Raw genomic sequence first — 26,046 nt, forward strand, 5'->3', positions numbered from 1 at the left:
GTACAAATCAGCAGGACTCGAGTTTCCCGTGTCTCTTTTGATGATCAACTACAAGATTGACTCACTAAGGCATTCTCTCAACAACGTCTCGAGAAAATTCGAGTCAAGATTGGTGTCCTCCCAAGAGACACCATCTTGAGGGGGCATATCAAGGAAATCATCAACGTTGGATAAATTATATATTATGTAATATTTAGTTGTAAATATTCAACATAATTATCTGTCAAGTAGTTTGAGAGAATCAATCACTTACTTTTATTATAGCTTGAATAGTGACAGAGAATCACTCACTCTCTTTAGTTTATAATTATTCTTGTAGTTGCATGTATTCGTTGTCTCGTGTAATGAAAAGTAAGATATTCTTCATTCTGTTAAATTGTATTATTCTTCTTTACCATTTGCACATATTTGTGCATCAATCACTTTTAAAAATAATAATTTTCATTAAGCAATTGATAAAATTTCACATGCTAACTAGAAACAATAGACATATATATATAAACAAAGTGAGTATATTATAAGTAATGAATAATACAAGCCTATACAATAGTAAATCGAAATATAACATATTACCAAATTTTGTGTATCTATACTATATTATTATAACATGAAATACACGATGTAAAAAGTAATTGAGAAAATTGAAATATAAACTTTTGAAGACAGCTTGATAAAACGATTACTCAGAATCTAGAATGTAAATAAAATATTGTAAAAAAACATAAATGTAAATGTACGAAGACATTGTTTTTCTATTTTTCTGTAAAAATAAAAATAGAACAATAAAATGTAGTTTTGATTTAAAAAATATATATATAATATGCATATATAGTTTTATTGATCATGGAACCGAGATATAGTCTCGACATATTGATACACGAACCCGTGAAAACAGTTTTGAGTAGGGATGATAATTTCTTCCAAACTTGACAGATAATCCGATAATCAACACGAATGAAAGAGGGTATGAAGGTGATTTTCACTCGATTAAATAAATGGATAATCAAGTATCCAGATTTTTGGGTATGGTGATAGAGGTGTGTGTTAAAGAATATTACCCATGCCTCACCCAAACACAAATTCAAACAAGAAAATTAATGAAAGAGAATCTATACTCTTTATTATTTCAAATCTATGCAATGGCGTTGGCCCAAAAGCCATAATTATTTTTTATTTATTTAATTATTTTACTCGGATCCGACCGAGAAACAGAATCGGAACCGGTTAATTTGGTTTATTTAAACAAAACCGTCACAATCTATTTAGTAATAGATTTGGGAGGTTAAAGAACCAGTATTGTAATGCCCGTAAAATTTAATCCTAGTAATCTATAATTACTGATATATAATGTGATATGATTATGAGAGGATTAATCGGGACACGAAAAGGAGACTACATGTGAAATTCGGAAATCTGGGGCAGAAAGAGTGGCGCCCGAGCGGTAGTTTATGACCGCTCGAGCGCCAGTGGATAGCAAGGAAATGTTTGGGCAGAATGTATGGCGCCCGAGCGGTAAAGAATTACCGCCCGAGCGCCATTGGATAACCAGCGTGGTTCCGGACAGAAGGCTCCGCGCTCGAGCGGTATATTTTGACCGCCCGAGGGCGAGGCATGCGAAACAAGAAATTGCCACTTTGTCAATTGCATGCAAACGTGTATGTATATAGATATATATATGTACAAACATTGAAAATGCATTCGGGAGAAATTGAGAGAAGCCACGAGGGAAGCTTCAAAAATCCTTACGCCTTTTTATTTCAATCCGTCCGTCAGATTTTGAATCTGAGTACAGTATCGAGTTCCTATCAACGTAGGCTACAACTGGACGTAAGTTTTGCTACGTTTTGACATGTTTTGAAATTATGATGTTGTCAGAATTGAATAGAATTCATATATGATGTTCTTGTCATGTTAGACATCATAGAGTCGAAGTCAGATTGAGAAACAGACTGCTTATGAAATTGTTATGATTTTTGAAGTCGATTTGACTGAGAATTTATATCAGATGTATATGGTTATTGAGATTATAACTGATATCGATATTGATTATGAGTTCTGGTATTATATTTGTGATGTTTGGACTGACGGGGTTATCCAGACAGTATTGTTATGCCGTCGAAACATCAGTTGATTGGTATTGATCAGATTCAGTAGTGATTTCGATTATATCGTGATATCGTCGATATGGATTAGATTGTGTCTTGAATTGACATTGATCAGATTATGTGTTGATTTGAGTATTGATCAGAACAGGTATTGATTTGAGTTGTTTATTGATATTATATTTGTTCGGTATTGTTATCACCAGATTGGGAATGGACCGAGACAGAGTCGGGACTTCTTCTTCTTCTGAGCGAGAAGATAAATGTATAAGTCAATGTGGTACTGGGAGATGGACTTGAGTCGGTTTAGACTTGGGTTTCCCTAAATCACATACTTTACTTTATTGCATTGATATTTGCATTGATTGATTGATATACTTGTTTCTTGAGTTATAGATTACAGGTATTAGAAGAGTAATCTTATGACAGAAGTGCCGTTAGTGGTGGGATCACCACGGGCACATTGCACGATGTCATAAGATGGTGTATTGGCGGATGTGCCAAAAACTGTCACTAGATGTTGGTTGATATTATATCGATGTGGATAGACGTATAGCTTCTTCTATTACTGTTAATTGATATCATATCAATGTGGATAGAATCAGGGCTTGCTCTATTACTGGTAATCGATAATATATCAATGTGGATAGAATCAGGGCTTCGTCTATTACTGTTAATCGATACTGTATCGGTGTGGATAGAACTGGAGTCTTTTCTATTACTGTTAATCGATACTATATCGACGTGGATAGAACTGGAGTCTTTTCTATTACTGTTAGTCGATATATACATGCCGACGTCTGGAACCGGGATCCCTAGACTAGGATTGAGTCTAGTCTGAATTATGTAGCTACGAGTATTGTTGACAGCGTGCTATTGATTATGTTTCAGATTCGTTACATATGGTTGATACCTGATTACATGTTTTATAATTGTTTATATGATTGCATGTTTCATTGATTTATACTGGGAGTTATTCTCACCGGTTTATCCGGCTGTTGTCTTGTCTGTATGTGTACTTGACAACAGGTGGGACAGGATAAGGGTCAGGAAGAGAACGAGGCTGGACTAGATAGCGTGGAGATCCGGGCTTCAGAAGCAACTTAGGATTCAGTACTGATATGTAATTGAACCTAGTTGGATTATTGTAGATCATACAATAATTATATGTATGTTTAATATGTAATTTGAATTTAATTACATTACGTTTCCGCTTTGTATTTTAAAAAAAAAAAATTTAGACCCTGTTTTACTAATTGATTAATTAGTCCCAATGATGATTAAGAACTTGATTAGCGTCCGGGTCCCCACAACAGGTGGTATCAGAGCCGTAGGTCCTTGAACTATAGGTTCTTTAGCACTGAGATAGAAAAGAGTGAGCGGGGTAGATTGAGTTTCTTACCTGCGTTTGATTGCTAGCATGTGATTTATTATAATGTGGATTACATTGTGTATGCTAGCATGATATGATGCTTTATTGCCTTGATTTATATGGCACATGAGCAAATATAATGTTGAAATTACATTGTATATACTAAGATTTCAGTATGTGTTATTGTTTAGAAAGCTACATGTTACCTGAATATCTGAGTTGATTTGGTAATATGTATTATTTGAAACTGGATCAGAACCAATTCTTGTTCAGAGGTAAGCTGATCAGGATTGGAATTGAGACGGATTTGTCTCTTGTTACTACTAACATCGGTGATTATCAGATATTCCTCCTAGAAGGATTCTAGAAAGGGGTAGTACTTCGTCTGATCAGATAGATGCATCAGAAACTCAGATGGAAATAAAGCTGAGAGAGTTTCAGTTACTGCAACCGCCGATTCTGAGTGGTATCGAGACGTCTGAAGGTTGTGAAAACTGGTTGGATGATATAGAAATCCTGTTTGATTTAGTTGATTGTACAGAAGAACAGAAAGTTAAACTGGTATTCCATCAGTTGCAAGAGACCGCCAGGAGTTGGTGGATTACAACCAAAGGAATATTAGAACTACGTGGTATTGTGATCACATGGGAAGTCTTTAAAGCTGAATTTTATCAAAGATTCTTCTCAGGATCGTACCGAGAGGACAAGAAAGTAGAATTTGAGAATTTGAGCCAAGGTCAACTTAATATTGAAGAGTATGTTGATAAATTCTCTACTCTACTGCATTTTGCTCCTCAGGTAGCTGGGAATGATGAAGCTGTAACGGCTCAGTTCATCAGAGGATTGAACTCGGAGATAGTTGCATTGATGAATATGCAACGACCTTACCATTTTGCTGATGCCTTGAGTAAAGCGAAGAGAGCGGAGACGAGTCTGAGTAGGCAACTACAAAGGTTGTGTGTGATGCAACCCCAGACACAACAATTCCCTTCCAGATTTGATAGTGGTAGTACGAGTGGGAAGCAGGAATTGCTGAAAGCTCGAAAGAAACAGTTTAAGAAAGTAGGAGGTGGACCGAGTGGTTCATCTAGCTCCAGTGGCTCTAGTCCGAATTATACTGGAGTTTATTGCAGGAATTGCGGTGGGAGACATTCCCCGGAGCTGTGCCATGGAGTGACTGGTAGGTGCAACTTCTGTAAACAGCAAGGACACTTTGCTAGAGTCTGTCCACAGAAGAGTTCCCGAAGATTTCAGGGAGCAGAATCCTCTGGTGGGAGGGATCGAGAAACAGTCCCAGGGCACACTTGAAGATACAGTGACAGGTACTGGTCTTTTATTATAAGATTGCATATGTATTGATATATACTGATGCATTTTTTACGATTATCTTTGACTGAGTTGCATTGATATACATTGTACCTGTTGAGTCTGTATTTACTGTAGTATTGATTCTTTATCTTTTGGGGAAAGAATTCGATATCAGTGATATCCTGTGATATGTCATATACTACAGTAAGTTGATAATAAGAGTGAATTAGACTGGCTTGTACTGGGATTGTCTGATGATGACTGCGTGATTGATATTGATATATCGAACTAGTACAGAGCTATTATAGAGTCTTGCCAGGAGATGGTAAGATTTGGACCTGAAATGGCCAAAGAATGAATGATATACGGTAAGGATTCTTGATTTTGAATTCCTTGATATCCGTATTATATATATGATTCGATGATTATCGAAAGGAATGGAGTAACTCCTCATATATTCAGTTGATTACTGAAGATGAAGTCTATCAGGGATTGATTTACTAGTAGCAGGAAGTTTGCTATAGTCTTGCAGATGAGATTTCAGGTTTGTCCTGTATCAGGGAGAATGATTTCAGCCTTGATGTGATTCCAGGTATTGGTTTCATTTGAGAATTACTTATAAACTGATATTGATTGAATTGAGAAGATTGAGATATCAGTTGAAAGATTTATTGCCTGAAGAGTTAGAGTTACATCTGATTATGCGTTTCTTTGGAAAATCCTTCAGTTCGGTTTATGGTTTGATAAATCCTGTACTCGGAAGTGTTCTGATGATTTTATGCTAAGTCTATCTATGATATTTTGATATCTTCGCAGCATATGATTGATTGAATTGAACAGTTGAAATGATACTGAATATTCTGAGAACTGAGATTGTTGTATACAGAATTGTTCGGATATGGATCTCGATTGTAACAGATTGTATTCAGAGTCTATAATATCTGAAGACAGTATACTGACTGATGATAGCACAGTGAGACCATGATCAGTGGCTGAAAACGACATTGAATATGGCAGAGGTTCAGAAATTGCGTTCTATGCAGTTATTAGATCAGTATTGCGTATTGATATTCTGAATCTGATCTGAGATTGTTATCATTCTGAATCCGTGTTTGATACCGATTGTTATGAACCGTTGAGCTTATATACAGTTCAGTCGAGTCAGAACTGATTTTGAAGATTAAAGCAGTTCAGAAGTTTGATCAGACTATCCAGAATTTGATTTTGATAGTCAGAACCGAATACCAGGTAGGTATTTTTCTTTAATTTATATTATTACCTGATTTGGTTGTGTCGGATATTCGAATTTGAAATGACAGGTATTATCAGATGCACACAGTAGTAGATTTAGTACTATTCTGGTAACAGAGAATGTGTGATAATTCGAATAGACAGTTTTGATATAAACAGATGAATTCAGTTATGGCAGTAATTGTATTGATTTTTATATAGAAATGGGAGTACATTTCTATGAATTGTGTGATGACACTACTGTAATCTTGCCAAGATAGTGGTTAAGAGCGAACGATTGTTCAAATCTGTATAGGTTATATTGTACAGGATGACGTATAAATATGACCAGACGACTGAGGAATATGTCAGAAACATGAATCAGATTGTATTGAATGCCAGAGTTGATTTTATCAGACTGTGAGTTTCGTTAGATTTTATACTTTTGGCTGAGTGTATGACATGATTTTTCATCTATGATTTATAGATTGACGGATAGTCGGAGTGAACTATCCTGATACTGGAGGATATCCAGGAAATGTAGTGCTGGATTATAGCACTAGTTGACATGATTCATTGTCATTTTTGAATTATTGTACGATAATAGCTATTTGATGAGTATCGAAATAGCAGTAGTTAAGGTATTATACAGTGAGAACTGCGGATTTCCTTTGAATGAGGATGATATTGCGATAATACCTGAGATCAGATTTGATACGATCAGAAATCTGATAAGAAAAATGAAACTGATGTAGAAGAAATCGAGGATAGCTCAGAATTAATAAGCTAAATATACTAACTTCGGACGATGACCGTTGGTATTGGAAGCCGAAGATGGAGTATGTCTTTGACTGGGATTAACAGATAAGGATATAGATTGTTATGAGTTGATTGATTGGTATACACGGATGTTGTGTAGCCATTGTTCTGAATTGAATTATCAATGAGCTTATTGCAGTTCTGTACATCTCCTTCCGGTATCTGATTTGAGATATGATCTAATTATCTGTATAACACGAGTGGAGTGTTTGGGATTTCGGGGACGAAATCATATCTTAGAGGGGGAGAAATGTAATGCCCGGAAATTTAATCCTTGTAATCTATAATTATTGATATATAATGTGATATGATTATGAGAGGATTAATCGGGACATGAAAAGGAGACTACATGTGAAATTCGGAAATCTTGGGCAGAAAGAGTGGGCCCGAGCGGTAGTTTATGACCGCTCGAGCGCCAGTGGATAGCAAGGAAATGTTTGGGCAGAATGTATGGCGCCCGAGCGGTAAAGAATTACCGCCCGAGCGCCATTGGATAACCAGCGTGGTTCCGGACAGAAGGCTCCGCGCTCGAGCGGTATATTTTGACCGCCCGAGCGCGAGGCATGCGAAACAAGAAATTGCCACTTGGTCAATTGCATGCAAACGTGTATGTATATAGATATATATATATGTACAAACATTGAAAATGCATTCGGGAGAAATTGAGAGAAGCCACGAGGGAAGCTTCAGAAATCCTTACGCCTTTTTATTTCAATCCGTTCGTCAGATTTTGAATCTGAGTACAGTATCGAGTTCCTATCAACGTAAGCTACAACTGGACGTAAGTTTTGCTACGTTTTGACATGTTTTGAAATTATGATGTTGTCAGAATTGAATAGAATTCATATATGATGTTCTTGTCATGTTAGACATCATAGAGTCGAAGTCAGATTGAGAAACAGACTGCTTATGAAATTGTTATGATTTTTGAAGTCGATTTGACTGAGAATTTATATCAGATGTATATGGTTATTGAGATTATAACTGATATCGATATTGATTATGAGTTCTGGTATTATATTTGTGATGTTTGGACTGACGGGGTTATCCAGACAGTATTGTTATGCCGTCGAAACATCAGTTGATTGGTATTGATCAGATTCAGTAGTGATTTCGATTATATCGTGATATCGTCGATATGGATTAGATTGTGTCTTGAATTGACATTGATCAGATTATGTGTTGATTTGAGTATTGATCAGAACAGGTATTGATTTGAGTTGTTTATTGATATTATATTTGTTCGGTATTGTTATCACCAGATTGGGAATGGACCGAGACAGAGTCGGGACTTCTTCTTCTTCTGAGCGAGAAGATAAATGTATAAGTCAATGTGGTACTGGGAGATGGACTTGAGTCGGTTTAGACTTGAGTTTCCCTAAATCACATACTTTACTTTATTGCATTGATATTTGCATTGATTGATTGATATACTTGTTTCTTGAGTTATAGATTACAGGTATTAGAAGAGTAATCTTATGACAGAAGTGCCGTTAGTGGTGGGATCACCACGGGCACATTTCACGATGTCATAAGATGGTGTATTGGCGGATGTGCCAAAGACTGTCACTAGATGTTGGTTGATATTATATCGATGTGGATAGACGTATAGCTTCTTCTATTACTGTTAATTGATATCATATCAATGTGGATAGAATCAGGGCTTGCTCTATTACTGGTAATCGATAATATATCAATGTGGATAGAATCAGGGCTTCGTCTATTACTGTTAATCGATACTGTATCGGTGTGGATAGAACTGGAGTCTTTTCTATTACTGTTAATCGATACTATATCGACGTGGATAGAACTGGAGTCTTTTCTATTACTGTTAGTCGATATATACATGCCGACGTCTGGAACCGGGATCCCTAGACTAGGATTGAGTCTAGTCTGAATTATGTAGCTACGAGTATTGTTGACAGCGTGCTATTGATTATGTTTCAGATTCGTTACATATGGTTGATACCTGATTACATGTTTTATAATTGTTTATATGATTGCATGTTTCATTGATTTATACTGGGAGTTATTCTCACCGGTTTATCCGGCTGTTGTCTTGTCTGTATGTGTACTTGACAACAGGTGGGACAGGATAAGGGTCAGGAAGAGAACGAGGCTGGACTAGATAGCGTGGAGATCCGGGCTTCAGAAGCAACTTAGGATTCAGTACTGATATGTAATTGAACCTAGTTGGATTATTGTAGATCATACAATAATTATATGTATGTTTAATATGTAATTTGAATTTAATTACATTACGTTTTCGCTTTGCATTTTAAAAAAAAAAATTTAGACCATGTTTTACTAATTGATTAATTAGTCCCAATGATGATTAAGAACTTGATTAGCGTCCGGGTCCCCACAACAGGTGGTATCAGAGCCGTAGGTCCTTGAACTATAGGTTCTTTAGCACTGAGATAGAAAAGAGTGAGCGGAGTAAAAATAAATAAATAAGTTTAGTAATTCAAAAGATTTTGATAGTTATGTTAGGAAAAATCTCTATTACTTTCGAGATTACTAACACTCCATTAGCGGTGTGAATTCATGGGATTGTGGTAAACCAATGTATAAAACAATTTATTAGTAACTCACTAATTTTCAATAATAATAATAAAACTAATAATTATTATACCGACATATCCTAAGCTCCCAGTTATAACTATGCATCAGGGTGTAAATGAATCAAGCCGATTCGCGAACCCAAGCATGTTTAACTTTTTTCGCGTTTGACTCGAACCCAAATTATTTAATTTGATAGTACACAAATTTTATTATTTATTAATATAATTATATATTAAATAAATATATTTCGAGCTTCTATGTTCGAGTAGCTCGAAATATGTTCGAATATTTCAAACTAAATTATAACTCGAGCCTTGATTCGAATCGAATTCGATAAAAAAATTATTTTTTTTTGATATTCGAATCGAACTCGAGCTTTGTTAAAACATTTGCATTTTGGTTTAACAAAGTTGTTGATCTAATAGATAATTATAGAGTCTAGCCAAACTGAATTCAAAAAGGAAATTGATTATTCAAGTGTACATATGTTTCCAAAGCAAAACAATTAATCAGAGCCCTACTGATTGACTAAGCGAAACTGTCAGTGGATTAATCAATGACAAAAAGGTGACTGTTAGAAGTCTAAACTGATATCAAAATTCACCAACAGAATCACTTCAATATTTCTATCTATATAAGAAAAGCTATTTGAGTTTAAAGTAATTTTCGAGAGCCCAATTAATCATAGCAAGCACACGTTAAATTGTTACTTCTAATAATTAAGAGTTTGTGCTTAGAATTTTTTTTTAAAATATCTTTGTGATTGAGAGTAAAGTTTGTATGATACACTAAGAACTTCAGTGAGGCAGCGTAATAAGTAACGTTGAAGTAGGCAGTTTAAAAATATTGTAATTGTCTCAATCTTTTCGTGAAATATTTCAGCAAAGAAGGAATGACATAGAAATACAAGAAATCAATGAGTCTATTTTCGCATAATGACAAACTGTTGGCTTATTGAATACCTAACCGACAATAATTATATTTTAGTGTTGATAACCCAATCGAAAATATTTCTAAAATTTGTGGAGAATATTTATTCATCCCCTCTAAATCAATTTCTGATCTTAACAAGATTGAACATACCTAACTCGAGCTTTAAATTTTTATTCATATTCGGCTAAATTACATTCATTTACACCATAGTTTGCACAAGAAGAATCATCTTAATTGCCTTTCACTCGAGATCCAAAAATACAATTTCCGAGATAAAAATAATATCATTGTTATTTATTGTGCAGGAGTTCAGTCATTGTCCTTAAATATTCTTATTTAATTAAACTTAGATTTTAAAGTTTTATGGAAAAAAAAAAATTGGTGAAAAAAACAATTATTTGGAAAAAAAATGGTAAATTTCTCAACCGCCAAACAAACATGAACGGATAGTTTACAGTTATAACCAAGTCTTGCGAAAATATACAACCACAAAGAGTCTCACATTTCGGGAATTCACGATCCGATTCTCACTTCAAGAACAATGGTGGAAGCCGATTCACCGCAGAGGGCGTCGCTGTACGTGGGCGGTCTGCACCCGGACGTTTCAGAAAAGGAGCTCGAAGAAACTTTTGGAGCTGCCGGCCAACTGGTCTCGGTCCGTCTCTGCCGCGACAAGATATCTCACAGATCCCTATGCTATGCTTTCGTTAACTTCTGCTTTCATATTGATGGTATAGTATCTACTCACGGACTCACTTTTTTGTGCTCATTTTCAGATTTAAGTGGGTTCTTGCTTTCTTCAACATTTGTTTTCTTGTATGATGGGTTGATTTTGATTTAAGATAATTTATTTGTGTGTATATTCAATAAATTGGGATATTTTTTTCTTTGAAATGTGGGCAGAGATTAAGTTATTTTCTTCTTATTTGGCTGTTTCTAGTTTGATGTTCTTGATATTGATTCAATGCGATTGCATGTTCCCGTTCAACTTTGAACTGTTTTTTTAATCTTTTATGTGCATATTTCAACAGCTCGTAGAGCTCTAAAACGCCTAAACTACACTGAATTGAGGGGTAGACCTATGAGAATTATGTGGTGTGAAAGAGAACCGATTTCGAGGAAGACGGGTATCGGGAACCTCTTCGTCAAGAATCTTGACGCTTCGATCACCAGTGCTCGATTGCAGGAAATTTTCTCCGAGTATGGGACCGTGATTTCTTGCAAGGTTGCTAAGGAAAATGGGAAGAGCAGGGGCTATGGTTTTGTTCAGTTTGGTTCGGAGGATTCGGCCATGGCAGCTCTGGATGCTGTCCATGGAACAATGCAAGATGGCAAGAAGCTGTTAGTCTGTTTGAATTTGTAATGTTACTGTTTTCTTTTTATATGTATCTATTACATGTTTGAATTTGTAATGTTTGCATCAGATGTGTTTCCAAATTCGTCGGAAAGAGTGAGAGAAACAACGCAGAACCAGTTTTCACTAATCTTTATGTGAAAAATCTAGATGAAGACATCACAAATGATCTCCTCGAGAACAAGTTTTCGGCTTTTGGTAACATCTGTAGTGCGGTTGTAATGAAGGATGAGAAGGGCAAATCGAAAGGGTTCGGATTTGTCAATTTCGGTTCGCATGAAGAGGCCAAGACAGCAATGGAGGCTCTGAACGGTGAACTGTTTGGTAAAGATCCTTTTTGTTCTAAGTAAAAGGCATGTTTATTTGGGGAAAAATGAAAAATGCAATACTTTCTGTGATTGATCAGGATCAAAGAAACTGTTTGTGGGTAGAGCTCAGAAGAAAGATGAAAGGGCAGAAACGTTAAGACAAATATATGGAGAAACGTACACAATTTCCCATAGGGAATTCTCTAAGAATTCAAATCTGTACATAAAGAATCTTGATGTATCTGTTGACGACAAAAGGTTGACACAAATCTTTTGTGCTCATGGAAGAGTAATCTCAGCAAAAGTGATCCGACACGGGGATGGAACTAGCAAAGGATTTGGATTTGTACGCTACTCAAATCTGGAGGATGCAAATAAGGCTTTACGTTCATTAAACGGTAAAAGAATCTCATTTCTGTTTTTCTCAATTATTTCCTATATTGTAAATATGTTTTCATTTGATTAAATTTGGTTAATCATATAGGGACTTATGTAGCCGGACAGAGACTTTACGTGACCATGGCTCGACCAAGAGAACAGCGAACTCGAGCCGGCCCGGCACTTTACACCGCAGACTGGAATGTCCTTGCACACAAAAGACAGCCACCACATTGCAACCTCCCAAACTCTTATTCTTCGATTCCTGTCCCAAAACTGAGTCCATTCCATCCTGTATTGTACCAGAACTTTTTTCCACCAGCTTTTAGATCATTTTATCATTTCGAAGCTATGAACTTTCAACAGATCTTCTCGCCATATGTAAGTGGGATGACACAAAAATTCCATTTGGCTGGACTTTGCTCGTCCATAATCTTCTTTTTTTTCCTTTCTTTTTGTGTAGCCTGTGCAAATTGCAACCTCTGGTGGGAGTAAAGACAATCAGGATCTTGGAACAAGAAAGGATCAAATACCACAGAGGAGAATGGTACACAAGACCACTGATGGAGATACCGAAAAATCATGGAAAGGATGTAGCCCCATGATGCCGGAGATGAACAAGAAATGGCCTGGATTTATGCATTCTCCCCTACGTTTCAGATATTTTTGATTACTAATTCTTTCTGCAGCTACTATTTTCTGGGAACCACCTTTCTTCTCAAGTTTTAATAATTAGTATGATGTTTTTCGTATTCTAACGAACAAAATCCGTGTTAATCTTCTTGGGCAATGTATCCAAATTGATGAGACTTGGCAGAGGATTTTTGTTTGCTGGTGTGATATTTTGTGTGCTATGATGTGCCAATTTTTATTTTCAGAGTGTAGCTATGATTAGTTTCATGCCAGGTTTGTTGCAAGTCTGAGCTTTATCAAGAAGCGACATAACATAAAAACATTAAAATAGATACTTAAAAAAAAGAAATTATAGACACAAACAAATCCCCTCGTTTATTCAGCAAACAAGTCAATTTTTTTGACTGTTAAATTTATTTATTTGGGACTAAGAAACATTGAAAGGACGGGATTATGGGGAACCGTTTTAAGGCTGAACTGCAAGCGGAGTGTAAGGATAAGCGCAACATTTGGCGCAACATTTGCCCGGCGGTGGAGGCTCACAGCACACACATTGTACGCAAATTGGCCCCGTTAACTCCTCTGCAAACACAATAAAATAACAAATAGATCAACATATTTATGCAAATGACATAAAATTTATAGTAATGAAACTGATATTTGTATAAGCAGAATAAAAAATTTAAATTTCGATAAAATCGACGAGTCGGGTTATAGAATTGGAGATGCATGGAGTAAGAGTATATGTACGTACCCTGAAAAAGATTAACTCGAGATGCATCACAACTTGGCATAACAGCAAAGGCAGCAAGAAATAATATCGTGACAACAGCGAATATCGAAGTGTTATTTGCCATGGATAATTGTTATTATTATTCTATATGATTCTGATAATTGCCCAAATTAGAGTTGTATTTATAGGGAAAAAATTTTTACTTCAATGCTCCATCTAAGCTACCTAAGTTTGAACTTTGAAGTTTGAAAATCGAAGCATTGAATTCGTTGGGTAATATTTCGTTCAAGATTTTAAGTAAATGGAAAAAAATGATTGAAAAAAGGCACAGAGTCGTGGAATAGATTGTTGGTTCTTTGAACTTATTTGATACGTCGATTTATATATGTTTTATTGTTATCTTAAACGGGGAAAAAATATAAAATATGTTTAAACTAAGAAAATATATAAATTTTAAATTAAAATACATAAATAATTAATTTCCCTGTACATCTATTTCTCGATTATATTCTTCGTCTACCATGTGAACTACATGACTTTCTGTTCTTGCATTAAGATATAGCTGCTCCCTTTTTTTGACTAATTGATATAGATATATATAGACACTAATAGATATAAATATATATAGACACACGTATCATAATACGTATTCATTTTTTATTTGAAAATCTCCTCTTGACCGGACTCTCATGAAAAAAAAAACAAAAAAAAAAAATCAGAATATATGAGATCAGTGATGTCATACTGCAATCGAATTGGATCCCAAATTGACGGGTTGGTGTGAGCTTATCCATGTAATTATGCACTCTTTCGAATAGGAATCCACCCGAGGAGTAAGTTCGCAAGAATGGAACTCAAAGAAATTGACTAGGGCCCGCACAAGCGGTAGGGGTGTTCAAACTTCGGATAAAACCGAAAAAACCGAACACTAAACCGAACCGAAAAACCGAATTTTATAATTCGGATATAAATGTTAAAACCGAAATTAATTTGGTTCGGTTTCGGATTATAAATGTCAAAACCGAACCGACCGAAAAAACCGAAATTTAATTAAATTAATAATGTTATTTTTATTTTATATTATTTATTGAGATGATATTAGTGAATGAAGAATTATTTTGAATAATACTTAGTTGATTGTTGTTTATGTAATTCATTTGTACTTTATATTTAAATATTTTACTAAGAAATCATTTAAAAAGATAACATATTATATTTTATAATATTATTTATATTATTAATTTAAATAATTGTATCAAAACCGAAATAACCGACCGAATTAACCGAACCATTTCGGTAGAAAACCGAACCGAAGAAAAATGGTTCGGATATCGGATTATATATTTGTAAAATCGAAAACCGAAATAAAAAACCGAAAACAAAAACCGAAAACCGAACCGAACCGAACCGACCGATGAACACCCCTAACAAGCGGTGGAGCATGTGGTTTAATTCTCTTCCACTTAGAAAAAAGACGACGGAAAGACGAAAATGGAAACTTAACGGGAAAAGACTAATTTGTTCTTGCTGGTAGATCAATCAAAAAATAGTGTTTGTGTTGCTGTATATTTTAAAATATTTGAATTGCATCATTACCACCAACTATAACTTTTGGTAAAGAGACAATGGTTCGATTATGCCATTATAAGTATCATAGTCAAGGTCACATGTGTAAGATCCGATTTTTTTTTCATCCATGCAATTATAATTAGATTAAGATATTATATTCTTGAGATAATTGAGGAATTGTTAGGATTTTATTACTATATTTTTGGGTATCTATATTTTGAGGAGATATATTGGAATACCTTGGAAATACAATATTTAGTCATACATATCATGCTTAATTTCGAAATTTGGGGAATATATTGTAAAGATGGGAAGGTAATATACTAGACCTAGGAGACTAAGGCATAAATATTGCCTATTTTCGAAAATCCCCTCAATTAGCCACCATATTTTCGAAAATATTAAGGTGGGGAATCAAGGATTTAAATCCCACGAAATTGGAAGATAAATCAGCAACAATGGCAAGGAAATTGGAGTCAAATAATGAGAGATTTATGCCAATTTTGAGCATGATTTTGTGCCTTAATTAAACCCCTTTCTCTCACCTATAAATACCCCATCACCCCATCATTCTTCACACCCCAATTTTCGAAAATCCCCTTGCTGAAATCTCGAAATTCAGCAACTCTCCATAGTCGAAACTCTGCCCGAAAATCGTTCTGAGGTTAGCCTAAAAATCGAGCCGTAGGGCCGCCGTCGAGTGAAGAACAAGGAGCGATCCATCCCGAAGCCAAGAATCTTCGTTTCTCCAGCATTCAAACACTGTAAGTGGGCTGTTTTAAATACTTATAATTTCGGTTTTATGAATGTGAAACTTTCGGTTTTGTTGGTTTAAAAAGTCGGTCGAGCTTCGTCTCCCGTCTATATGTTTTACGAAATTTGATACATGTATGTGTTGACACTGTGAGGATTCCCTGAAAATGGGTAAAATTCCAATATATGGCCCTTAACAGTGGGATAGAACTGTTTTATGGCCACGCCCCCTTAGAGGATTAAAACTTAGGGACTGATGTCAGTAAACCGTTGAAAGGTGAAAAATCGCAGTGTTATTATGTTATGAAATTTACGTTACGATTATGAAAAGCTTGATGTACGTTTATGATATGTTTCGAAAATATTATTAAATTGGTTATGTTGTGTTCAAAGTCCCCCATTTACTGAGTATTCCCAAAATACTCATCTCCCTTACTCTCCCCTCCCAGATAAGTCTGAAAAGCAGGTTGAGGACGAAGAGACGGATCAATTTTGGGGTTGGTGATTTTCCAGATTAGTAATAGGCTTTATTTCGAATTTTCTGATTTAAAGAATTGTAAGACGCTTCCGCATTATTTACTATTTCGTTGGATTTCGTTATTGTAAAGACAATATTTATTTCGTGGGAATTATGATATATAAACTGGTTCGGTTTATACTGTGCTACGAAAGGCTTGTTGTTTCGATTGTGTGATTGTTAAACAACGCTGGTGTCAATCCCGAGTTTCGGGGCGTGACAAGTTTGATTTTTATTGATCGCAAGAAGTGCAATTATTAAGAGCGACATTCGAAACATGGTGTTTGTGCTGTTGTGAAGTTTAAAAATTTTAAGTTACACAAAAACCACCAACTTTATCTTTTGTTAATGCAGCATTCGATCAATCCTACAACTGCTGATAAATTCCAAATCTAGTGTGCATGTGTATCCATTTTTATTTTTTCAAAGAATTTTATATATAAATTATATATATATATATATATATATATATATATGTATGTAAGATGAATTATTTATTTAAGAAAATTCTTTGAAAATAAAAATGGATTTAATGATTTTGCATAGTACTGATACTAGATTTATTTCTTTATTTTCACAAATTAATACACTGATTAATATGTATTATGCATGCTACATTTTCAGGAATAGACTATCCTATGTTGATTTTGTTGTCAAATTATCTTATCACTTATCAATAAAATGAGAGAATTAAATTTATATTGGTAGTGATACTAAATATAATGTTCACCGATGTCGCATCGTTCTCAACATTATCGACCTTTCGTCCTATACTTCATAAATATTATTTTTATTTGTTTATCATAGTATATTTCTCGATTTTTTTGGACGAGAAACTAATCAAACGTGTCTTTTTTGTGGTTTTGAGAATAAAGTGTCTTTCGTTTTTATCTTCACAATTATTATTTACTCATTGTTTTGAGTCTTTTGACATTCATGTCATAAACTTGTAGTTGAAACACTACAAGAATTTTGGCATACAACAACGCACATACGACAACGGTTTTTCAGTAAAATCGTTGTCGTATGCTTTTTGAAAACGGTTTTCACTAAAATCGCTGTCGTATGTGCATTTTTTGTAAAGTACTTCTTTATCCCCAAATATTTATTTAGAACATAATATCATTTATAGATTGAAGGCAAACACACACACACACACAAATATATATATATATATATATATATATATATATATATATATATATATATATATATATATATGACAAATATTTGCGTGAGACGGTCTTACGGGTCGTATTTGTGAGACGAATCTCTTATTTGGGTCGTCTATGAAAAAGTATTATTTTTTATGCTAAGAGTACTACTTTTTATTGTGAATATGGGTAGGGTTGACCCGTCTCACATTATATATATATATATATATATATATATATATATATATATATATATATATATATATATCATTAACTAAGGGTGCACTATAGGGGATGAATTTGAAATTCATGGATTTTGATTATAATTTTATTTTAAATAATGAAACAATAGATCAAATATTAAATTCACGTTTTACTTATATACACGTTAGTTACACAAACTTGAATGTATTTCAAATGTGTGAGAACCTGAAATTCCAGCAGTAGCAGCAGCTAGCAAATTTCAGCAGAAGCTAAAAATTCCAGCAGAAGCTAATATTTCAGAAGCTGGTACTTTTCCAGCAGATTAGAATCCACCAGCAGCACGAAATTCCAGCAGACAGTTACCAATTCAGCCATGACTTGTAACTGAAGCATTTAACACGGAATAAAGGCTGTTAATGTCAGATTATGGTCATTAATTGGGAGGCTAACAGTCAGAAATTGGCCTATAAATAACACTCTCAAATCTCTGAATTGGGTTACACAAATCTTGAGATTTATCACTTGAATTTTCGATCTAAAGAGAGTGCTGATTTTCGAGCAGTAGAACCAATAGCAAGAACAAGCAGATTTCAGACTTCAACCGAAAAACTTTTAGCAAATTACGGTAAGTGGGCTTACATATAAATATCTTGAAATCTGTTTGATAATTCTGTGTTAAAGTTCAGTTTCTGTATGTTGATTTCTGATTTTGAAGCACTGAAACTCCCTAGTGAACTAATGGTAGGAATATATATTCTGAACATTTCTGAATTCTGATTCTGATTCTGGCCTCACCCCTTAGAGGAGAGAACATATAGGGGACTGATATCAGTTTAGCCATTAAATTCACTAACGTGTTCAGTGCTTACTAATTCTGATTTCTATTCTGAAGCCTGTAAATTCTGATTTCTGTTATGAAAATACGAATTTTCTGTATATTATTATATTACTGTTTCTGTTGAAAACGATTTCGAAAACTGGGAGTTATTCCCGCCTCTGCTTACTGAGTGACAATCATATCACTCACCCACCAAACCCATCTCAGATAAGAACGAGGAAGAGTTGATAGAAGAAGAGGAGCAACGTCAGTTTTGGGGCTGGTGATGAAGATCGTTGTTCTTAGTTCTGATTTATGTTTTATTTTCCGCTGCATCTGTTCAGACATTGTAATTTTATGGTTTTACATTTCCGCTGTAAAACATTTGTCATTGAGTTGTAACAGACAATGATTATTATGAATAAAAGACGGATTTCTGAAATTATGTACTTCGGAGGCTTGTTGTTTTCGAATGAATATTTGAGAGCAACGCCGGTGTCAACCAACCCCCGTCCCGGGGCGTGACAAAATGACACTGTTATTCATTGAATTTGTGTTATACCCTGATTAACATGAAATACTATATAAACATGCATACATTGATGAATTTGAAGTTCATGGTTTTGTTTCTCTAAAATAACAAAATATATTTTATATTCATAGATTTGAAAACCATGGATCCAAATGAAACCTAAAGGGCTTTGTTCCAAGGTGGAGGAATTGGAGTTTCGCAGCATAAACATTGGAGGATAACTCGGCTTCTGCATCACTTCTGTGTGGCGCAACATATATATAAACAAACTTAATGTTGGATATTTTCCGGTGTAAATAAAAAATTTACTATATTTTCGCATCACAAAATATGAATGTTTTTTTTATATAATAAAAACCGTGAAACCAAGATTTAATTTGAATATTTGATAAGGGAGAGCTTTAAATCACCGAGATAGATGATATGATGAATTTTTGGGATGACATAATAGAATATATATAATTAGCATCAAAATGACGATTTGATGTTTCGCGAAAGAATTAAAAACTATAATATTAGTCTTATATATTAGTTTATCTACGATTTTGATCTTCCATGTTGTCAAATTTCAGTCTTTTTTTTAATGCAATTTTATTCATTTATCCGACTTCTCGCTGATATGTACAGTGTCACATCAACAATTCTGATAAATAATGACTAAAATTGCAACAAAAAAAAAAAAATTAAGACTGAAATTGAACAACATAAAAGATCAAATAGTAGGTCTCTTGTGAGACGGTCTCACGAATCTTTATCTGTTAGACGAGTTAACCCTACCGATATTCACAATAAAAGTAATACTCTTAGCATAAAAAGTAATAGTTTTTCATGGATGACACAAATAAGAGATCTGTCTCACAAAATATGACCTGTAAGACCGTATCACACGAGTTTTTGTCAAGATAAAAAAAAACCAAAATTTTGGTTTTGCGTTTAGCCTATATGCATCAAATTGAGATTTACATGTGCCTGGGTAAGTTAGGCCGGTAGCCTTGCACGGTCCGGATCGAGACAAAATGAGTGAAAAAATAAGAAATGCAGACAAAAAATTATCATGCATTCAATAACTTAATACATACTTGACGAAAATATATGGTGTTATATATTAATATATTTACATATAATAATATAAGAAGTAAATTTAATAATAATGAAACGGTTAAATTTTAAATTTGAATTGAAGAGATGCGTTGTCATCAAGAGGTTGCATCTTTCTCATAGGTTGCATCTTTCTCATTTGGAGGTGTCTTTTGGCTCTTTGTGAATCATGACAACCTTTCATAACTAATATTTTAAATTGCATCTTCTTTGTATAAATATAGGAATGTTCTTCACAGAAAATATATACATTCAACTTTGATATAGACTTGAAAATTCTTGCTCTGAAAATTCGAGGGAGTGCAAACTTCGAATTGTGGTGATTATATGTTTTGTATACTGGAAGGTTAATTCTTTGTGAACCATTTGCACCTTTTGTGGGAGGAATTAATACCTTTAAAGATAGCATCAAATTTGATGTGCCTAACCTATATAAAAATTTCATTGCCCACTTGATTTTTCATAAATATTTATACTACAGTTTTAAAGGTATTAGTTACAATGAAATCCGTTCTGATGAAAGCGCAACTCAATGATGGAGAAAAATTGGAAAAGTTGAATGGCCTGAATTACAAGCGTTGGAGTTTGAAGATGGAATACCTTTTAACCATAGCAAAGGTATTCTATGTATTGACTGATCCATACCCGGGGGAACCATCTTAATCAAATGAGGATTCTGCAGAGAAAGTAAAGAAATGGAAAGCCGATGATTTTATGTGTCGGTTTACGATATTCCAGTCACTCAATAATACATTGTTCAATGTGTTTCACATCCACAAGACTGCCGCGGAACTCTGGAACGCAATCAAACGCAGGTATGTCAATGAAGATGATGGTAATAAATCATTTTTGGTTAACAAGTACATTGAATTCAAGATGGTGGATACACGTAATGTTATAGATCAAGTGAATGAATTAAACGATATAGCCACCGAGTGTGCCGATGCGGGTGAACCCATTTCTGAAACGTTTCAAGTTTCCACCATCATCGGTAAACTTCCGCCTTCATGGAGGGATTACCAAAAGAAATTAAAGCATAAGAAAAAGTCTATTTCTTTGGATGAACTTCTTCAAGGGATCCAAATTGAGGCCGAAAGTCTCAAAAGAGATGGTACATTTTCTTTAAAAAATGATGGTGTGAATCAAGTGGAAAACCTTCCTGAAAGTTCCAAGAGAAATCAAGGAAAGATCAAGAAGAAGAAATTTTTAAAATTCAACAGAAATGGAAATGGGAAAAGGAAAAAAGGCTCATGCTATGTATGTGGCAAGCCAAATCATTATGCCCGAGAATGCCGTTACCGTAAGGGACAGAAAGTTGTTGATCAAACAAATTTGCTAGATGATGACTTTATTGCTGTTTTGACCGAAATATGTTTCGTGAAAAATGTTGACTCTAATTGGTGGGTTGATTCCGGAGCAACTTGTCATGTTACCCCAAATAAAGATCTGTTCAAAACATATGAAGAATTGAAGGATGAAAAATCAGTTTTTATGGGCAATTCCTCTACAAGCAAGGTTTATGGAATTGGAACCATTCTTCTCCCCCTCACACCCGGCAAGACTTTGACTTTGAAAAATGTGTATCACATCCCGTCGATGAGAAAAAATCTTGTGTCGGTCCACAAGTTAGATGAAAGTGGTTTCAAAGTAGCTTTTGAGTCTCAAAAAATTATTGTTACCAAGAGAGGTATATTTGTTGGAAAAGGCTACATGAAAAATGGGATGTACTTGTTAAACATTAATGATATTATTACTAGTTCTTCTGCGTATATTACTGATTCTTTAATTAATCTTGAAAAGCATGATTTTTGGCATTTTAGATTAGGACATCTTGGTATAAATGCTATGAATCGAATGATGAATCATGAGCTAATTCCCAGTAAATCAAAAATTTATTCCATGAAGAATTGTGAATATTGTGTGCAATCTAAGTTGACTAAAGTTGCATTTAAAAACGTAGAAAGATCAACCAGTTTACTTGAACTTATACACACCGACATATGTGATAATAAAAATTATTTGACTTGAGGAGGAAAACGCTACTTTATTACATTTATAGATGATTTTTTTCTAAATTCACATATGTGTACTTACTTAGAACCAAAGATGAGGCTTTGGAAAAATTTAAAATATTCAAAGAAGAAGTTGAAAATAAAACAAGTTTAAGGATCAAAAAATTAAGATCGGATAGAGGTGGTGAATATCTATCAAATGAGTTCATATCTTTGTTTACAAAATGGAATTGTTAGAGAACTTTCATCACCAAATACTCCACCACAAAATGGAGTAGCCGAAAGAAAAAAATAGATCTTTGATGGAAATGGTTAGTGCTATGATTTTGCATTCAAAATTACCAATGAATTTTTGGGGAGAGACATTATTGACTTCCTGTTACATTAGTAATAGAATTGTAAATAAAAAACATATGAAAACTCCGTATGAGTTGTTTAATGGGCATGAGCCTAGTATTAAACATTTTAAGGTATGGGGTTGTGTTGCATATGTTTTGGATGCGACTCTAAAAAGACCAAAACTTGGTAGTAAAGCTGTTAAATATGTTTTTATTGGATATTCTGCACTTAGTAAAGCATATAGATTCCTTAGACTTAAAGAGAATGTTGCATTTGAGGCTGCACATGCTATATTCTATGAACATTTGAATATTAAGGATGCTGATAATTTAGAGTTGAATAATAAATTACTACTTGAACTTTATAATTATGATGATAAATCTAGTGAATTTTCTGTTAATGACAGAAACTTAGAAAATGATGAGAATGATGGAAATTTAGAAAAGAATGAGAATGAAGAAATAATTGAGTTAATGAGGAGTAAAAGACGTAGAATTAAAAAAGATTTTGGTCCTGACATGTTGACATACATGTTGGAAGAGGATCCTAAAACTTTTCAAGAAGCTATGTCCTCGGCTGATTCTATTATGTGGAAAAAAGCTATGGATGATGAAATCAAATCTATTCTTGACAATCAAACATGGACTCTCGTGGATTTACCCCCGAGTACTAAACCAATTGATTGCAAGTGGGTTTTGAAAAAGAAACTCAAAACCGATGGCACAATCGATAAATACAAAGCTAGATTAATAGCCAAAGGGTATAGTCAAAAAGAAAATATTGACTATTTTGAGACATTCTCTCCTGTTACTAAATTTACATCAATTAGGACTATGTTTGCTATTGCATCTATTTATGGACTTGAGGTTCATCAAATGGATGTTAAAACTGCATTCTTAAATGGAGTTTTAGAAGAAGAAATTTATATACACCAACCCGAAGGATATGTAGTTGAATGTAAAGAAAATAAAGTATGTAAATTAAATAAATCACTTTATGGACTTAAACAAGCACCTATACAATGGTATAAGAAATTTAAAGAAGAAATTTGAAAATTTGGATTCAAAAGTAGTAAAGTAGAGAATTGTGTCTTTACTAAAGTAACTCTTGAGTATAAAGTAGTTATGACTTTGTATGTTGATGACCTACTCATATTTGGATCCAATATAAAATGTGTAGAAGAAACTAAGAACTTCCTGAAACAAACTTTTGAAATAAAAGACTTAGGTCTTGTAGATGTCATTTTAGGTGTTAAAGTTCTTAAAAGTAATGGAACTTACATTTTAACTCAGTCACATTACATTGAAAATATATTGAGAAAATTTAACTATTTTGATTGTAAAATCAGTAAGTGTCCTATTGATCCTCATGTGAAGTTAGTTCCTAACCAAGGACAAACGGTAAATCAAGAAGAATATGCTAGAATAATTGGTAGCATTATATATGTAATGAATCACACAAGACCTGATCTTGCATGTTCTATTGGCATATTAAGTAGATTTACTAGCAACCCTAGTAACGAACATTGGAAGGAATTGAAAAGGTTGTTGAGATATATGAAGTACACAATAAACTATGGCTTACATTACAAGTGTAAGACGTCTGTATTTGAATGTTATAGTGATGCTAATTGGGCATCTAATGTAACCGACTCAAAGTCGACTAGTGGTTGGTTAATTACAATTGGAGGGGTCATAGTTGCTTGGACTTCTAAAAGCAAACTTGTGTTGCTTTATCTTCTATGGAATCTGAATATATAGCTATGTCTTTGGCGAGCAAAGATATAATATGGTTTAGAAGATTCCTTCGAACTATTCCTTTCATAGATCCTAGAAAGGGTCCTACGACTTTGTATTGTGATAATCAAGCTGCCATTTACAATACAAAAAATGAGAGAATATCAAATCATAGCAAACATATTGCTATGAGGTATAACCATGTAAGAGATATGGTTAAAAGAGGGAAGATTGTACTCGAGTATCTTCCAACAAATCAAATGTTAGCGGATCCATTAACAAAATCCTTGAATGGAGAAAAAATTATTAAGGTCATGAGAAATATGGGACTATTACCGATAAATAAGATGTCTTGATTGAAACCAACTCTATCTTAAGGTACAAGTCAAGAATTTGTCATCTTAACAAATGAGTTAAAAAGGCAATTCAATATTAGACATTGACGGAATGGAAACTTGGATACATTTTAAAGTGCATACATGGAAATAGTGGGGGTATCACTAATAAAATTCTCATATTTGACCTATGCACTTATTTTACCACAACAAGAAAAGGCTGGTTCTAAGATCCTTAATAGACTTGTAGCTTTTGTGGAATGAGTTGTGGACATTCTTGACGAGTCTACCTATGCAATTAGAGAAGTGAGAGGCCGCTTCTTATGGATTAAAACGGTTAAATCCTAGAGTACTTGCGAGATCCAGGATTCAGCACAAGGTCCGTATATGTAATATATAAATGTGCTGCCAAAATTTTAAAAGAGCAAGAAATCGTACATAGTGAGAATATGTTTCCTTCGTGTTCATATTCAACCATAAGTTAAAGGCTTTGTCCACTTCATGGCTATTCACTATGTAAAACAAGTTTGTAATTATTCTTGTATTATATATGTAATTTAGTGGGGGATTGTTATATATTAATATATTTACATATATTATTGTAATTATTCTTGTATTATATATGTAATTTAGTGGGGGATTGTTATATATTAATATATTTACATATAATAATATAAGAAGTAAATTTAATAATAATGAAACGGTTAAATTTTAAATTTGAATTGAAGAGATGCGTTGTCATCAAGAGGTTGCATCTTTCTCATAGGTTGCATCTTTCTCATTTGAAGGTGTCTTTTGGCCCTTTGTGAATCATGATAACTTTTCATAACTAATATTTTAAATTGCATCTTCTTTGTATAAATATAGGAATGTTCTTCACAGAAAATATATACATTCAACTTTGATATAGACTTGAAAATTCTTGCTCTGAAAATTCGAGGGAGTGCAAACTTCGAATTGTGGTGATTATAGGTTTTGTATCCTGGAAGGTTAATTCTTTGTGAACCATTTGCACCTTTTGTGGGAGGAATTAATACCTTTAAAGATAACATCAAATTTGATGTGCCTAACCTATATAAAAATTTCATTGCCCACTTGATTTTTCATAAATATTTATACTACATATGGTCTAACCGCAAATTAAGAACCCGTGGCTGGCTGCAGATCCTTGTTCAATGATTGTATCTGCTTATTACATATTATTCAATATATTTTATTCTGCGGACACCTATTCAATCAATAAAC

General features: G+C 34.0%; 1 protein-coding gene and 1 long non-coding RNA gene across 2 annotated transcripts; one reads left to right on the plus strand and one right to left on the minus strand.

Annotated features, from left to right (window-relative positions):
- Positions 1 to 10,807: 10,807 nt before the first annotated feature.
- Positions 10,808 to 13,240, plus strand: LOC140803495 (polyadenylate-binding protein 6-like). Its single transcript, XM_073159398.1, has 6 exons — positions 10,808 to 11,060; positions 11,361 to 11,670; positions 11,754 to 12,007; positions 12,090 to 12,389; positions 12,476 to 12,750; positions 12,833 to 13,240. Exons 1-6 carry the CDS (start codon positions 10,871 to 10,873, stop codon positions 13,037 to 13,039), a joined length of 1,536 nt encoding a protein of 511 aa, XP_073015499.1. The 5' UTR covers positions 10,808 to 10,870; the 3' UTR covers positions 13,040 to 13,240.
- Positions 13,241 to 13,357: 117 nt separating this feature from the next.
- On the minus strand, positions 13,358 to 13,982 carry LOC140803496 (uncharacterized). The gene is made up of 2 exons (XR_012111890.1): positions 13,757 to 13,982; positions 13,358 to 13,584 (listed from the first exon to the last, which is right to left on the minus strand). It is a non-coding gene; the product is annotated as an uncharacterized lncRNA (long non-coding RNA).
- Between the last annotated feature and the right edge of the window lie 12,064 nt (positions 13,983 to 26,046).

Source organism: Primulina eburnea, chromosome 10, assembly GCF_022965805.1.
Source record: "Primulina eburnea isolate SZY01 chromosome 10, ASM2296580v1, whole genome shotgun sequence".
NCBI lineage: Eukaryota > Viridiplantae > Streptophyta > Magnoliopsida > Lamiales > Gesneriaceae > Primulina > Primulina eburnea.

Coding starts and splice junctions, on each gene's coding strand:
- LOC140803495 (XM_073159398.1), top strand. CDS start 10,871: ATGGTGGAAGCCGATTCACCGCAGAGGGCGTCGCTGTACGTGGGCGGT. Junction 11,671..11,753: donor ATGCAAGATGGCAAGAAGCT/GTTAGTCTGTTT, acceptor TGTTTGCATCAG/ATGTGTTTCCAAATTCGTCG. Junction 12,390..12,475: donor GGCTTTACGTTCATTAAACG/GTAAAAGAATCT, acceptor TTAATCATATAG/GGACTTATGTAGCCGGACAG.